We start from the raw sequence: 17,378 nt of genomic DNA on the forward strand, positions 1-17,378 counted from the left end.
TCCTTTGGACCACATCTATACCCCATCCTACTAGATTCCCCAATATCCCTTATGGACTACGAGAAAAGGATTTACCGGTAGGTAATTAAAATCCTATTATCTGCCTTGGCAGGAGATGTAGGAGTCCATTGTGCACTGTCACTCTCTTGCTTTACTCTGGTTGCAAACGTTATATGATTTATAAGCCTATTATGGTGGAAAATAGTAACTGCACTTTGTAGTTAACGCTTAAAACATTTATTTTTGATCTAAGCAGCTTTTCAACAATAAGTCATTTTGATAATAAGGTAATGAGGTATTTGGAGGAGAGGAAGGTGAATTTACCTGATAAGTATGAATGACAAATCTAAAATCACAACTACACTTTCTCTGGAACATGACAATGAATCTCTAGTTCTACCTAGACACCTCTTAAGGACCATACACACTAGGCGACTTTGGCCTCAAAATTGCTCATTTTGGCTGTTTTGAGTGATTTGGACGTCAAAGTCAGCCAATGTGTATGGCCCAGCGACGGATGACGGGCGATGATGCGCAGTCCCACATTATCGCCAGCGAGGTGGTCCGTCTGCTGGTTTTACCAGCATGTTTGGCAATGATGGGTCATTTTTCATTTTTCAGCCATCATCGCTCAGTGTGTTCGGCCACGAGCGATGATGGCTGAAAGATGAATGACTTTCCGCTCTGCTCCCTCCCCAAACCCCACCGGTTATGGCGCCGCGGTCCCGCCCTGCTCCCTCCGGCAAACTCACGATCGCACGGAGACGCACGCTGAGGAGCAGCAAACAGCGGTAGCAGCACATTCATCTGCAGCAGCTTTCTCTGTGAAGTGAGTTGCTGCAACCAATGTTGTATCCCTGGGTTACATACATTTCTGGCACAGGCCAGCAATGTATATACCAAAGGCCCAATCTCCAGATAGTAAACCCGGGAGCTACTCTCTAGTGCGCTCAGTACTGGCCCATGCTGTTCTCCAGATAAAAGCGCAGGGGTAAAGTTTTTTTGTTTTTTTTAATTGAGGAGATAGCTTTCTATAAAAATATAATTTGTCTGATGTTCTCTGTTTAAACAATGTATTTATTAAACATGACTGTGCTTTATTGTGGTTCATACTGATACAACATCATGGTTTTGTCTATCCCAAAGTCTTCCACCAATAACCCAAGAAGAAGCTCTGCATATTTTGGGTTTTCAGCCACCCTTTGAAGAGATTCGTTTTGGTCCTTTTACTGGGAATACAACTTTGATGAGGTAAATTCAGCCAGTTATGTTATATACAGCACGATAGCTTAAACATAGCATCGTTTTCAAAACTTCCATTTCATCTAGGACAGGGCTGGCCAAACCGGTCCTCGAGATCTACCAACAGTTCATGTTTTCCAGTCCTCCTGGAGATCTGTAGAATTGTCAGTTAGGAATGAATGCAGCACATCTTAATTAGTAATGACTACACCTGAGCACCAGCTAGGTGTTCTGGAAAATATGAACTGTTGGTAGATCTTGAGGACTGGTTTGGCCAGCTCTGATCTAGGATGTCATCTCTCCACCTTAAACTTATACAAAATCGGAATTAATATTTTCACTGGCCAATTGTAGTTCTTGTTCTGACATGATCTCTCTTTTGTGATACCATGACCATTAACCGTATCCCTCAAGCTCGCTGCCTAGGTGTCATCCTTGACTCTGAACTGTTCATTGTTGCCCACATTCAATCTGTTTCCAAATCCTAATACATACTGTACATCCAAGAAACATATCCAGAATATGTCCATATCTCACACACAATTAATATACACTCATTATAACCAGCATTGCTTTTATTGCAATAGAATCTTTACTGGTCTTCCCCCTAAACAGACTTTCACCCCCATAATCTGTTTTAAATGCACGGGCCCAGCAGTTCTTACACTGGTTGCCTGTTTTTGTTTTGTTTTTTCCTGCATTCAATAAAAAAATACTTTTACTTATACTTCTATAAACCATTCAACACCTACCTGCATCTCGCTTATCTCAAAATATCTCCCAACTCTGCTTTTATCATCCACACTCATTACCTGCTCCCACTCATGGTGACAGGATTTTTTTCCGGGTACACCCAGTCCGTGCACTGCCCCCCGGCCCGCCCGAGCACAATAAGAATTTCTTCTAACTTGCTCCAAACCTACAAGTGTTTCCTGAAACAAGACTGCCTGAAGAGGTTAATCAAACTCCAGGACCACCCACGTAACCTCCATAAGCTATCCTACCTAATTACAACCCCTCTATGTAATCATGGCACTGCATACGCCGATTCAGAGGCTCCCTCGCACACAGATATACAAGTGTCACCTATTAAATGAATCAGCAGTGTTCTTGTGCGTCTTATTTGCCTTGTGTTGCGACTAAGGGGTATATTCAATACCTGCCCGACAGGTGAGTATTCAATGGGGCAGCCAAATCCGACCGTCAATACTGGCAATACTCACCAGTCCCCGATCCCTGGCTCCTCCGGCTGCCTCTGCTATTCCGGCCGCCTGTCCCGCTGCTCCTCCGGCCGCTTGTACCGCTGCTCCTCCGGCCGCCTATGCCTCTGCTCCTCCGGCCGCCTCACACGTCTCATCTCCCCGGTTCCGACAGTGTCAATCCGACTTTAAAAAAAGTTGGATTGACATTGTCGGAACTGGGGCCAAAACCTGTCGAATTTGCCCGCGGAACACGTGGATCCACGGCTAATCCGACAATCCACGTGTTTTCCGACAAGTCGGGAATTCCCGACTTGTTGGAAAAAAAACAGCCAGTATTGAATAGGTCGGAACCCTTTCCGACCTAAACCTGTCGGAAGATGCCGTCTTTCCGACAAGACGGCAGCTTCTGACACTTATTGAATACACCCCTAAGATGCATTTTCATAAAAAAAGATGTCAGATGCTAGCAGAGTGTCACGGAACCTGGCGTGCCAAGAGAGGCTGTTTGCCGTGACTGCAGCAATGATGTATGAAGACACATTTGTACCTCCATTATCTCTTCTGTATCTGCATTTTAACCTTAGTGGAATTCTTCTCCTTTTAGATGGTTCAAACAAATGAATGATCACTTTCATGTGAAAGGGTGTTCATATATGCTGTACAAACCACATGGGAAGAATAAGACTGCAGGAGAATCCGGTGAGTGCACAGTGATGCAGCAGCAATGTATAGCACTGAAGAGGAGGTATTTACCCTGAGCCCTTACGTTCCTGAGGGGATATGGATTCCTGTTTATTGCATGTGCTGTTTCTGCTGACCTGTATAGTAAGGCATGTTTTAGGGCATGGTTTTGTTTTGCCCACCTTGTTTACACCTCACTGGATCATTGTTATGTGGGGAAAAAATACCCATATGATATTTTTCGGATAAAACAATTCAGTATAAAACAAAGGTTGGACAGAATATTGCAAAGGTTTTTCGGCAAGCTTTGGCCGAATGTCTGCAATGGTATAGCTTCATTTTATAACTCTGCTCCTCCGGCTTTATTTTCAAATGCAAACTACTGTTACATTTTTTAAATGTATGTCTGAGGGGAATAAATATTACATAACTAAGTGGTAACCACTAAGCAAAGCGTTCCAACATTCATATGGCCAAATGTAATAGCCTGCGATTTGTGGGAATCTGTAATATAGTCACTGGATTTAAAGCCCCAATTAGATTTATTATTAAATCTAATGACTAGCTCCCCTAAATTGCGCCGGCTTCCACAAATCATGGTCTGTTACATTTCTATTACATAGTCTCTGTGGGTATATATGAGCACTCGCCATACACTGAGTTCCCATTAAGGGGTCTATTCATGAAGTAGTGAAAAGAGTGGAGAAGTGAGCCTGTGGAGAAGTTGCCCATGGCAACCAATCAGCTGCTCCGTACAATTGTATAGTATGCAAATTATAAATGTTACTTCAATGCTGATTGGTTGCCATGGGCAACTTCTCCACTGGCTCACTTTTCCACACTTTTCACTGCTTCGTAAATAGACTCCTTGACGTCTTATTAGCATTAAGACTTTTTTTGTTCCCCCTAGTATCTAAATTATGTAATATAGAACCCACAGTGCAGCCAGCCAGATATGCTGTTTCGAGTAATAGATTAAAATAGTTTTAACTTTCTGTAAAACTTAATTTACGGAATGTGAAACCGCACAACAACTGCTCTTTAATGACTACACATACTGTACCTACCTTTGCTCACATGCACCTAGTTGGTTGGGAGGTGCATAGATAAGTGTGCCAATGTAGTGGTAGTGTATGTGGTAGTGCACATTATGGATTAGGAGCTCCTGTGCTCCTAATTTTACACTGAAGTTCCAAAGTAAATTTTATTTGTTTGGGACAGGATTATTTGAGTGAGCGAAAAGTGCATAGAAAGTGTGACATAAATCTTGTGGCGTTTGTGTGTTTGTTTTTTTATTTAAAGTGATCAGGGTGGTTAACTGGATCCACTGTAGCTTAGAGCTTACCAATGGTATTTGGTGCATTATCTACATTAAATTCCATAACTGAAAATTCTTGTATTTGAGTTAAGTTAGCGATGTACATACAGTACTGTACTGTACTGTAGATAATATTTCACTAAAGGACATGAGGCAATGGTTTAGTTCAATTATTAGTCCTAGGTTCAGTTTTGTTTAAGGTATAAATTAGCTAACTTCTTTAAGGTTTACAAGGCAAGGTGTGTTTTATTGCATGTGTGGCACACAGGCAAAAGCAAAATACAAAACAAATAGTGAAGTTATGTCTACTGGGGAAAGGTATATGAAGGTAAGTAAGCAGTGGAAGATGGCAGCAGAATATTTGCTTGTATAGTAAGAGCTGGAATAGAGGTTAGTTTGCAACTTATAAGTCACTGTTGAGAACACACCTTAAACCTATATCCTGAGAGGGCTACTAAAATGGTGTATGGGCTTCTCAGGATTGACTGCCACTTAGGGGAGAGCAGGGACATAGGAGATATTATAGAAACTTTTACAAACATAAGAAGTATTAATAGAGCTCAGGAAGGCAGTATTTTTTCCAATAAAAAGTATTTGTAGAACAAATGGGAAACACTTTTAATCAAAGAGAGAGACTTAAAGGTCACATAAGGAAGAATGGTTCTCCAGGAGGTATGATTTGAGCCATGTAAAAGTCTCCCATGGGTTATCGTGGGGTTTCATACAGAAAATAATTTCAGCATTGTATGGGCCATACATTTTGCTGTTGCCAGTATTTGGCTAGAAAGATAGGAACAAAAACAAAATCCCTCCCTACGGTTGCAAAATAACACAAATATGAGAATCCCCACAAACACAAGCGGAGATTAGATTGTTTATGTTATTTTATTTCCTGTTAAAGTCTGTATAAGTGTATATTCAGATAAGCTGACTGTATCAGCCATGGTTGCTTGAAGTCTGAGACTGCTGTAGTTAATTGAAAGCTGCTGTTTTGACCTGGTTTCCCCATATGTGCTTTCTAGCTGTTGGCGCTTTGTCCAAATTGACCCAGGGCTTGAAGGATGATTCCATGGCCTACATTTATCATTGCCAGAACCACTATTTTTGCCCTATTGGATTTGAAGCTACTCCAGTAAAGCCCTGTAAAGCATACAGGTGAGTAGAATCTATGCAATACATGTCAGAGTTAATTTGAGTAAAATATGTCTAAATGTGAAAACAATAACATAAACCTAGTTAAACATTGTTTATTTATCTACTGTCAACATTTGACATGTATAGAGAAATGTATTGCATATTTCCTGTAATGTTACATGGATCAGTACTATATATCTTTGCATTGCAGGGATCCGTTGTTCCAGCATGAAGTTGAATACTGGATATTAATAGGCGAACCGAGCAGAAAACATCCAACAATTCATTGTAAAAAGTATGTTAAGTCGAAAAAATATTAATAGAAAACTAAGGCTTTAGAACTAGCACAAGTAATTGCACTTTATCACTAGAAAACCCTTATCTCTTCAAGGTTTTGGAACCTACTGTTAGGTGAAAACAAAAAAACTGTGCACCAGCTACTAGATCTGTGTGTGGTGTCACGTCTGAAGCCACATGAACCATTTATAGATGACAGACCAGTGTTAAAACAAATAATCCTGTTTTAATGTTTGAAACCCAAAAATGGAATAAAAGTTAATTTGTTTAGTTATGCATTACTGTACTAGGAAATAGTTGCGTTTGCTATGTAACCATTTCATTCATATTTTTCCTGTAGATGGACAGACATTGTTACTGATTTGAACACACAAAATCCTGAATTCTTTGATATTCGTCACACAGAAAGGGGTCTACAATATAGGAAAACAAAAAAGGTGAGTCTTACTGTATAGAGTATAGACCTCTTTGCTACAGACCACTTGTAAGTAAAGTTACTAAGAAGTGTCTGACATGTAAGTACCATAAATCCAATTTTGAAATAGCGTTACAAGAGGCCCAGAACTACCTGTATTTTACGATACAAATTACCACACTATGGTCGACTTAATACTGGAAATTGGTCTCCGTGAGAGGCGGAACTTCCCGAGGCAATGGAGTCAGCTGCCGCTGGGCTCCTGCCCTGAAGGTGTGCTGACCTGTATTTGCTGCTGATTTACAGCTTGTCGTGACACCTCTCAAATGAACTGTTTTAATCAGTTAATTGATAGCCGACATTATCTCCTTCTGTGGTTAATAGCTGCAGCTATCTCTTCTGTGTCTAACTCCCCCTCTAGTTCCTGCACCTTTTAAAAGTCACATTGTCCATATTTTCGACATATAATTTGCAATTGTCATTCCCAGGATTTGAACCCATGACATATCACTCTGTAGGCAGACACCTTCCTGATGGAGCTGTTTGCTGTAGGGAAGCCAATCCTGGGCCATTTTTCAATCCCGGGTATCTGGATTGAAAAATGCCTAATCCGGGATACCCGAGATTGGCTTTTAACTATGTTGCCGCCCCCTCGCCCTACCCCGCCCGCCCCGCACACATAACTAACCGTATACCGCGGGCGGGGAACTTCACATTCTCTCTCCCCAGCGGCGGCTGACAGCACAGGGTGACCTCATGCTGCGCCGATGGAGCCGGAAGGAGGAAGCCGGGCAGCGTCTGAGCGTCCTGTGGATGCTCAACGCTGATCCCTCAATCACTGGGATTGGAGCCTCCAATCCCGGGATTGTATCACGGCCGTTTTTGGCACTAAATCCCGGGATCCCGCCGATCCCGGGATTGGCCACCATAGTTTGCTGGAGTTTAATGATAAAAAATACAAAATCATGCACTCTCAAAAGCACAAAGACTAAATATAGTATTAAGGGTAATAGGAGGAGAAAGGGTACTAGGAGTCACTATTTCAAGAGGCAGGGACGCAATGCAACAAAGCAATGAGAAAGGCACATCAGATGCTTGGTTCCATAGGGAAAGGAATCGTTGGCAGAAAGAAATTAGTAATACTGCCACTGTATTGGTACGCCCTCACCTGGAATACTCTATCCAGTTCTGGAGACCATGGGGCTAATTCAGGTTGGATCGCAAATCGCGATCCAACCGGAATTATTCAGATCGCCCCGCAGGGGGGTGGGGGTCTGGGGGGGGAGGCGGTCGTGGGGGGAGGTCGGCAACAGTGCCCTGACTAGACATTTTTGCACTGTGTGTAAGAAATGGCATCGGCGCTCCCCACCCCCCCTTATGTAAAATAGGGGCAGTGCGCGCCATATGGGCGTGGCTTCATGGGGTAGGGGTGCGGCCACAAAATATTATCAATTCATATTACGGTGCACAGTAGTCTCCATTGTTCAAATTACGCTGCACAGTAGCGCAACTACACCAGGTAGAGCCCCTTTTTACACATTACGGCGGACAGAGTCCCCTTTTTACACATTACGGCAGGGGAGATGGAGGAGGGAGGGGGACTCGGGAGCCGCAGTTGCGCACTGTAATTGGTGCCGGCGCCGCTGCAGCTGTCCCTCTTCTTCCACATTGGCTGGCTGCCGCTGTGAATGCTGGGATGAGGGAAGCGCATTGCAGGGGCAGTGCGGCATGGAAGGGGGGGCGGAGTTTGCCAAACGGGTGTGTCGGGGGCGTGATCACGGTGGCTGCGTGACATCACACGGAGCTGCCACGATTGAGAATATGGCGGCGGGTCTCCTGCGCCGGCAGGAGGCTTCCTCAGTTTCTGCTAACAAGCAGAAATTGCGATGCTTTCGCAATTGCTGCTTGTTGATGGGGGAAGCTCCGGTCAGCATGCTGTGCGGCCTAAAGGGGGGACATTATAGAAACTTTTAAATATACCAAGGGTTTTAACAAAGTACAGGAGGACATGCCCTGAAACTGGAGGGAGGCAGTATCAGGGGAAATTTAAGGAAAAATGACTTCACAGAAAGCGTAGTGGATAAGTGGTATAGCCTTCCTTCCGAAGTGGGGTATTCAAATAAGTGCCTAATTCGAGACAGGGTATTCAATTGCGGGCATTTTCGCGGGTTTTTTAATCCATTTTCGCCCATGCTGTTTCACTCTTTTTTGTCGAATCAGCATGGGTGAGAATTGCGCCAAAAATGGGCAAACATGGCAGCAAATATGCCAAAACACGTGTATCAGCGGCAAATTTACCAATACGTGTGGTTTTCGCCAGTGCCTGCGTTTTTGACCAATCGAAAAAACGGTACTGGCATTAAATAGGTCGGATGTAAATTCAACCTAAAAACGAGCGAAAGTGAAGTTTTTTCGACTAGTCCAAAAAATGGCACTAATTGAATACCCCCCTAAGATAGTAGAGCAATATAAACATACTTGGGATAGGCATATGAATATCCTTATAAAGAACTAAGGATCAAAAAGGGTTGAGATTAACCAACTGGTTCCTGTCTGCCATCAAATTCTGTCACCAGCAACTGATCTCTGGGTACCATGACAAGCAGAAGAGATTGCAGTGCAGATGGTGGCTTTTGTCCCAGCAATTCTCTGGGGCAGATGTAATAAACCGTGTAAGCCCCGGAACAAGCAGAATCAGCCTACTGGAACTAGCAAAAAAATGCAAAATGTGAGCTGTTGTATGGTATGTACTTGCATCTGGCCCTCATTGTCACACGGTATATGATGTGAGTGTGGCGTCACTAGCCTCTAAATAATGGCACATAATTCAGTGTCCTACAAGGGAGTCAACAGTGTTTCTGGAATGCCTTGAAATCAGTGCTGTGTTTCAGCTCTGGTACCATAGCAACTAAGGACAGGAATGTGTCTAATGGATTGGCACAAATAAGAAGTCTGCGGATCCAAAAATGTGAGTGAACATTCTGCTGGACAGCTATTTGGCACATTAAAAGGGCAAACTCTGGATTTGTAGGGTAGAGGTTCGTTTTAATTGCTACATATCTAGAATCTTTATCACACACAAATGTGTATATATAATACACCCTCCCCATACACCAAGTGGAGAGATGCAGTGCTTAAAGTGGTCCTAGAGAGGTGGTGGAACTCACCCCCCTCCCCACGGTGCCCAAGCAAAAAAGGTATTGCGCGCAGCAAAAAGGGGGTGTGGTCTCAAAAAGAAAGGGGCATGGTCATACAATAGTAATAATGCCCACAGTAGTAGCACCCAAGTGAAAATTTTGAAGTGGGGGTATGGAAAAGTGAAGGTTGTAATTATGTGCGCGCCAAAGGCACGTGCGCTCCTGAAAAGGGGGCGTGCCCTTCAGTGTAGTTTACCACACCATATACCCCTTATACACATTATGCACCACAATAGTAGGACCCCTTTCACATTTTACCACACAGTATGAGCCGAAATTCACATTATACCACACAGTATGAGCCAAAATTCACATTATACCACACAGTATGAGCCACATTCATATTACACCACACAGTATGAGCCAAATTCACATTACACCACACAGTATGAGCCGGAATTCACATTATAGCACACGGTATGAGCCGAAATTCACATTATAGCACACGGTATGAGCCGAAATTCACATTATAGCACACGGTATGAGCCGAAATTCACACTACAGAGTGACAGCAGGGACATGGAAAATGACAGCAGGGACATGGAAAATGACAGCAGGGACATGGAAAATGACAGCAGGGACATGGAAAGTGACAGCAAGGGCATACAGTAGGGACTAGGGAGAGAGAAAGGCAGCAGGGTAAGATTACCTGTTTAGCAGCGGCAGTGGTCTGCGGTGCGGTGGATGAGTAGGCTGTGGTAGGCGTGGAATGGAGGAGGCTGTGGGCCTCGGAGATAGTGCGGAGGAGGAGGCTGTGGGCATGCAGAGGTCCAAGGGGCGGGGTGGCAGAGGAGGCTGAGGGCGGCTGCAGTGGATCTGGAACCAGGCTGGCTTTATTATCCCTGCCACCGCATCGAGATCCTGTGACCACGCCGCTAATATTTCAAAACTGCTGCGGACTGGCAGCCAATCAGCAACAGATTTGAACTAGTAGCGCCGCGGTCACAGGAGCTCGATGCGGCGGCAGGAATAATAAAGCCGGCCTGGTCCCAGATCCGCTGCAGCTGGGAATCTGGAACCAGGGCTTCCAGTGCGGCGGCGATGGTAGGGGCGGAGAGACAGAGGGCGGACCGGGAGCTCAGCTTCTTTGTCGGCCCATACAGTAATGCCCACAGCAGTAGCACCCCTTATACAATGCCCACAGTAGTAGTGCCCCTTATGCAATGCCCGCAATATTAGTGCCCCTTATGTCCCCAGGAGTGGTGCCCCTTATGAAGTGCCCCCTGTACAATGCTCTCATTAGCAGTGCACCCCATCAGTAATGCCCTTAATGGTAATGCCCCTGTGTAGTATTGCCCCCAGTAGTAATGTTGCCTGTAGTAATGCCCCGTCGTTTAGCCCCCTGTAGTTTAGCCCCAGTAGTCATGCCCCCACTGGTAATGCCCCTGCAGTTATGACCCCAGTAATTTACTCCTCCCTCCCTCCCTTTAGTTTAGCCTCCCAGTGGTAATGCCCCCAGTAGTTTTGCCCTCATGTAGTTTTGCCCCATGTAGTTTAGCCCCCAGTTGTTTAGCCCCCAGTTGTTTAGCCCCTGTAGTTTAACCCCCATGTAGTTTGCCCCCTTGTATTAATGCCCCCAGTAGTTTGCCCCTTTGTAGCTTGCCCCCTTGTAGTTTGCCCCCCAGTACTAAAGCCCCTCAGTAGTTTGCCTCTCTGTAGTTTGCCCCAGTAGTAAAGCCCCCCAGTATTTTGCCCCTCTGTAGTTTGCCCCCAGTAGTAAAGCCCCCCAGTAACTTGCCCCCAGTAGATGCGTCGCTACTAATACACATATGGGAGGGGAGGGGGGGGGAGGAACCATACTCTCCAAGCCCCGCTCCCGCCGCAGACCTCTCTGGGCGTCCGCTCCTCGGCACTATGGTCTCTCCCATAGCGCGCACAGACAGAGCCAGAAGCAAGAGCTCAGTAGTGAGCTCCTGCCTCCAGCTGCCGCTGTGGAGAGGGAGACGGGCGCCCGCTGGTAATGCAACCTTAGCGGGCGCCTGGCATCTCCCTGCAGCGCCGGGACATCAGGTTAGGTGAGCCGGAACTGCGTTCCGTCTCCAAGTGGAACTGGCGGAACGCAGTTCCGCCCGTTCCGGCTCACTTTAACCCCTGGAGAGATGCATCAGAAGGTCACTTATGGGGTGTGGCTGGGCACATTATGTAATTGGACCCCTCCCCCTAGTGGCATAATACCTCAGTCTGTGAAAAAGGGGTGGGATCAAAATGGCTTAATTCTCATAATGGCCCCGCTACCTCCCCATAGACATGCAAAAGAAGTCATTCATTATGCAGTGAGAGGGTGGAGCTCCTTCGTCAGAAAAAAACTTAAGAAGCATATAAAATCTTCCTGGATACACTACATGTTACTGGACAATGAGCAGAGAGGGTGTTTAAAAACATTATGAGGGGTGGCTTGGACGCTGGCCTGAACAGTCACGCTGGGCTGGAGCTCCTGAATATAAATCCCTAAAACAGCCAAAATCTCCCTATATTAGCCTCTGCTGGCTCCTGATCCCCCCCAGTGAGCTGCTACCTGCTGGGGGCTGCCCGGAGTGACCTCCGGTAACGCTGGGAGCTGAATTCTGCAGTTCCGAGATCGGGGCCTACACATCCTCCAGAAGCCGGGGCCTCGATTTTGGAGACAGCCCGGCGCCGAGCTCCGGGACCCGTTCGCGGCCGCGGCGGGACCCGGCGGACCTCTTGTGGGCTCACAACACCCAGCCTGGGCGGCGGAGACCCTTCCCAGACCCTCAGGTACCTTCCAAATACCGTTGGCTCCCTCCCTGTGCACGTTAAAGCCAGAGGTAGTGAAGTCTCTGGCCTGATGATTCTGGCGGCGGCCATCTTGGATTTCTCCTAACAGCTCCTGAGATCACAGGCAGTACAACACAGAGTTACTACATAGCTGCTCTGTGACATCCTCTGAGCCCACTTATCCTGCATGCTGTATTCACCTCTACCTATTGAAGACATATAATAAGCTGCTGATTGCAGCCTCTGCAATACGCTCTGCAAATTAATTGTGCCTTACCATACTAATCTGTCACTACTCTCAGCCCTGCCTGGAGACTTTCTACCATCATTACCGAGCTTGAAGCAACCCTCGTCTCTATACTCAGACAGCCCGGCAAGATGTGACCCCTAATATGCGCTACCTCCGCCCAGAGTCTTACCGTTTAACATGGGAATACGTCTGAAAAACAGCATCCTGTCTACTTTATAACACATCAACCTAGAGGGACCCAGCTGCTGTATTATCCTCAGAACACTTATTTCTCTATCGTCCTAGTGGATGCTGGGGTTCCTGAAAGGACCATGGGGAATAGCGGCTCCGCAGGAGACAGGGCACAAAAAGTAAAGCTTTAGGATCAGGTGGTGTGCACTGGCTCCTCCCCCTATGACCCTCCTCCAAGCCTCAGTTAGATTTTTGTGCCTGGCCGAGAAGGGTGCAATCTAGGTGGCTCTCCTAAAGAGCTGCTTAGAAAAGTTTAGCTTAGGTTTTTTATTTTACAGTGAGTCCTGCTGGCAACAGGATCACTGCAACGAGGGACTTAGGGGAGAAGAAGTGAACTCACCTGCGTGCAGGATGGATTGGCTTCTTGGCTACTGGACATTAGCTCCAGAGGGACGATCACAGGTACAGCCTGGATGGTCACCGGAGCCTCGCCGCCGGCCCCCTTGCAGATGCTGAAACGAGAAGAGGTCCAGAATCGGCGGCAGAAGACTCCTCAGTCTTCTTAAGGTAGCGCACAGCACTGCAGCTGTGCGCCATTTTCCTCTCAGCACACTTCACACGGCAGTCACTGAGGGTGCAGGGCGCTGGGAGGGAGGCGCCCTGGGAGGCAAATGAAAACCTTTTTTGGCTAAAAATACCTCACATATAGCCTCCGGGGGCTATATGGAGATATTTAACCCCTGCCAGAATCCGTTAAGAGCGGGAGACGAGGCCGCCGAAAAAGGGGCGGGGCCTATCTCCTCAGCACACAGCGCCATTTTCCCTCACAGGCTGGAGGGAAGGCTCCCAGGCTCTCCCCTGCACTGCACTACAGAAACAGGGTTAAAACAGAGAGGGGGGGCACTAATTTGGCGTTAGAAATATATAAAAAAGATGCTATAAGGGAAAACACTTATATAAGGTTGTCCCTATATAATTATAGCGTTTTTGGTGTGTGCTGGCAAACTCTCCCTCTGTCTCTCCAAAGGGCTAGTGGGTCCTGTCCTCTATCAGAGCATTCCCTGTGTGTGTGCTGTGTGTCGGTACGTGTGTCGACATGTATGAGGACGATGTTGGTGAGGAGGCGGAGCAATTGCCTGTAATGGTGATGTCACTCTCTAGGGAGTCGACACCGGAATGGATGGCTTATTTAGGGAATTACGTGATAATGTCAACACGCGCCAAGGTCGGTTGACGACATGAGACGGCCGACAAACAATTAGTACCGGTCCAGACGTCTCAAAAACACCGTCAGGGGTTTTAAAATGCCCGTTTACTTTAGTCGGTCGACACAGACACAGACAGGGACACTGAATCCAGTGTCGACGGTGAATAAACAAACGTATTCCTTATTAGGGCCACACGTTAAGGGCAATGAAGGAGGTGTTACATATTTCTGATACTACAAGTACCACAAAAGAGGGTATTATGTGGGATGTGAAAAAACTACCGTAGTTTTTCCTGAATCAGATAAATTAAATGAAGTGTGTGATGATGCGTGGGTTCCCCCCGATAGAAAATATGGGCGGTATACCCTTTCCCGCCAGAAGTTAGGGCGCGTTGGGAAACACCCCTTAGGGTGGATAAGGCGCTCACACGCTTATCAGAACAAGTGGCGGTACCGTCTATAGATAGGGCCGTCCTCAAGGAGCCAGCTGACAGGAGGCTGGAAAAATATTATAAAAAGTATATACACACATACTGGTGTTATACTGCGACCAGCGATCGCCTCAGCCTGGATGTGCAGAGCTGGGGTGGCTGGGTCGGATTCCCTGACTAAAAATATTGATACCCTTGACAGGGACAGTATTTTATTGACTATAGAGCATTTAAAGGATGTATTTCTATATATGCGAGATGCACAGAGGGATATTTGCACTCTGGCATCAAGAGTAAGTGCGATGTCCATATCTGCCAGAAGATGTTTATGGACACGACAGTGGTCAGGTGATGCAGATTCCAAACGGCACAAAGGTGTATTGCCGTATAAAGGAAGAGGAGTTATTTGGGGTCGGTCCATCGGACCTGGTGGCCACGGCAACTGCTGGAAAATCCACCGTTTTTACCCTAAGTCACATCTCTGCAGAAAAAGACACCGTCTTTTCAGCTTCAGTCCTTTCGTCCCTATAGGAGTCATATCTGCCCAGGGATAGAGGAAAGGGAAGAAGACTGCAGCAGGCAGCCCATTCCCAGGAACAGAAGCGTTCCAACCCTTCTGACAAGCTCTCAGCATGACGCTGAGACCGTACAGGACCCCTGGATCCTACAAGTAGTATCCCAGGGGTACAGTTTGGAATGTCGAGACGTTTCCCCTGCGCAGGCTCCTGAAGGCTGCTTTACCAAGGTCTCCCTCCGACAAGGAGGCAGTATGGGAAAAAAATTCACGAGCTGTATTCCCAGCAGGTGATAATTAAATTACCCCTCCTACAACAAGAAAAGGGGTATTATTCCACACTATATTGTGGTACTGAAGCCAGAAGGCTAGGTGAGACCTATTCTAAATCTAAAAAAATTTGAACACTTACAAAGGTTCAAATCAAGATGGAGTCACTCAGAGCAGTGATAACGAACCGGGAAGAAGGGGACTATCGGGTGTCCCGAGACATCAGGGATGCTTACCTCCATGTCCCAAATTTGCCCTTATCACTAAGGGTACCTCAGGTTCGTGGTACAGAACTGTCACTATCAGTTTCAGACGCTGCCGTTTGGATTGTCTACGGCACCCCGGGTCTTTACCAAGGTAATGGCCGAAATGATGGTTCTTCTTCGAAGAAAAGGCGTCTTAATTATCCCTTACTTGGACGATCTCCTGATAAGGGCAAAGTCCAGGGAACAGTTGGAGGTCGGAGTAGCACTATCTCGGATACTGTTACAACAGCAGGGGTGGATTCTAAAGATTCCAAAATCGCAGCTGATCCCGACAACAAGTCTCCTGTGCTTAGGGATGATTCTGGACACAGTCCAGAAAAAGGTGTTTCTCCCGGAAGAGAAAGCCAGGGAGTTATCCGAGCTAGTCAGGAACCTCCTAAAATCAGTGCATCATTGCACAATGGGCCATGGTAAAAAAAATGGTGACTTCCTTCGAAGCAATTCCAGTCGGCAGATTTCATGCAAGAACTTTTCAGTGGGATCTGCTGGACAAATGGTCCGGATCGCATCTTCAGATGCATCAGCGGATAACCCTATATCCAAGGACAAGGGTGTCTCTCCTGTGGTGGTTACAGAGTGCTCATCTTCTAGAGGGCCGCAGATTCGGCATTCAGTTTGGATGTTGGTGACCACGGAGGCCAGCCCGAGAGGCTGGGGAGCAGTCACACAAGGAAAAAATTTCCAGGGAGTGTGATCAAGTCTGGAGATTTTTCTCCACATAAATATAGCTAAGGGTAAATTTATAATGCTCTAAGCTTAGCAAGACCTCTGCTTCAAGGTCAGCCGGTATTGATCCAGTGGGATAAAACATCATGGCAGTCGCCCACGTAAATAGACAGGGCGACACAAGAAGCAGGAGGGCAGTGGCAAAAACTGCAAGGACTTTTCGCTGGGCGGAAAATCATGTGATGGCACTGTCAGCAGTGTTTCATTCCGGGAATGGAAACTGGGAAGCAGACTTCCTCAGTAGGCACGACCTCCACCCGGCAGAGTGGGAACTTCATGGGGAAGTTTTCCACATAATTGTAAACCGTTGGGAATTACCAAAGGTGGACATGATGGCGTCCCGTCTGAACAAAAAACGGGACAGGTATTGCGCCAGGTTAAGAGACCCTCAGGCAATAGCTGTGGACGTTCTGGTAACACCGTGGGTGTACCAGTCGGTGTATGTGTTCCATCCTCTGCTTTTCATACCTAAGGTACTGAGAATTATAAGACGTAGAGGAGTAAGAACTATACTCATGGCTCCGGATTGGCCAAGAAGGACTTGGTACCCGGAACTTCAAGAGATGCTCACAGAGGACTTATGGCCTCTGCCGCTAAGAAGGGACTTGTTTCAGCAAGTACCATGTCTGTTCCAAGACTTACCGCAGCTGCGTTTGACGGCATGGCGGTGGAACGCCGGATCCTAAGGGAAAAGGCATTCAGGAAGAGGTCATTCCTACCCTGGTCAAAGCCAGAAAGGAGGTGACCGCACAACATTATCACCACATGTGGCGAAAATATGTTGCGTGGTGTGAGGCCAGGAAGGCCCCACGAAGAAATTTCAACTCGGTCGATTCCTGCATTTCTTGCAAACAGGAGTGTCTATGGGCCTCAAATTGGGGTCCATTAAGGTTCAAATTTCGGCCCTGTCGATTTTTCTTCCAGAAAGAAGTGGCTTCAGTTCCTGAAGTCCAGAAGTTTGTCAAGGGAGTATTGCATATACAACCCCCTTTTGTGCCTCCAGTGGCACTGTGGGATCTCAACGTAGTTCTGGGATTCCTCAAAACACATTGGTTTAAAACCAGTCAAATCTGTGGATTTGAAGCATCTCACATGAAAAGTGAACATGCTCTTGGACCTGGCCTGGACCAGGCGAGTGTCAAATTGGTGGTTTTTTTCTCAAAAAAGCCCATATCTGTTTGTCCATTCGGACAGGGCAGAGCTGCGGACTCGTCCCCAGTTCTCTCCCTAAGGTGGTGTCAGTGTTTCACCTGAACCAGCTTATTGTGGTGTCTTGCGCCTACTAGGGACTTGGAGGACTCCAAGTTGCTAGATGTGGTCA

General features: G+C 46.5%; 1 protein-coding gene across 2 annotated transcripts in view; it reads left to right on the forward strand.

Moving 5' to 3' along the window:
* Positions 1-17,378, forward strand: part of BIVM (basic, immunoglobulin-like variable motif containing) — a 54,531-nt gene that overhangs the window by 26,366 nt on the left and 10,787 nt on the right. For both annotated transcript variants that reach the window (XM_063953211.1, XM_063953212.1), the window contains exons 5-9: positions 1,147-1,251; positions 3,049-3,143; positions 5,466-5,598; positions 5,789-5,872; positions 6,215-6,311. In XM_063953211.1, coding sequence (XP_063809281.1) covers positions 1,147-1,251; positions 3,049-3,143; positions 5,466-5,598; positions 5,789-5,872; positions 6,215-6,311 — 514 coding nt within the window. The remainder of the gene's footprint in view (positions 1-1,146; positions 1,252-3,048; positions 3,144-5,465; positions 5,599-5,788; positions 5,873-6,214; positions 6,312-17,378) is intronic.

This window comes from Pseudophryne corroboree, chromosome 2, assembly GCF_028390025.1.
Source record: "Pseudophryne corroboree isolate aPseCor3 chromosome 2, aPseCor3.hap2, whole genome shotgun sequence".
NCBI lineage: Eukaryota > Metazoa > Chordata > Amphibia > Anura > Myobatrachidae > Pseudophryne > Pseudophryne corroboree.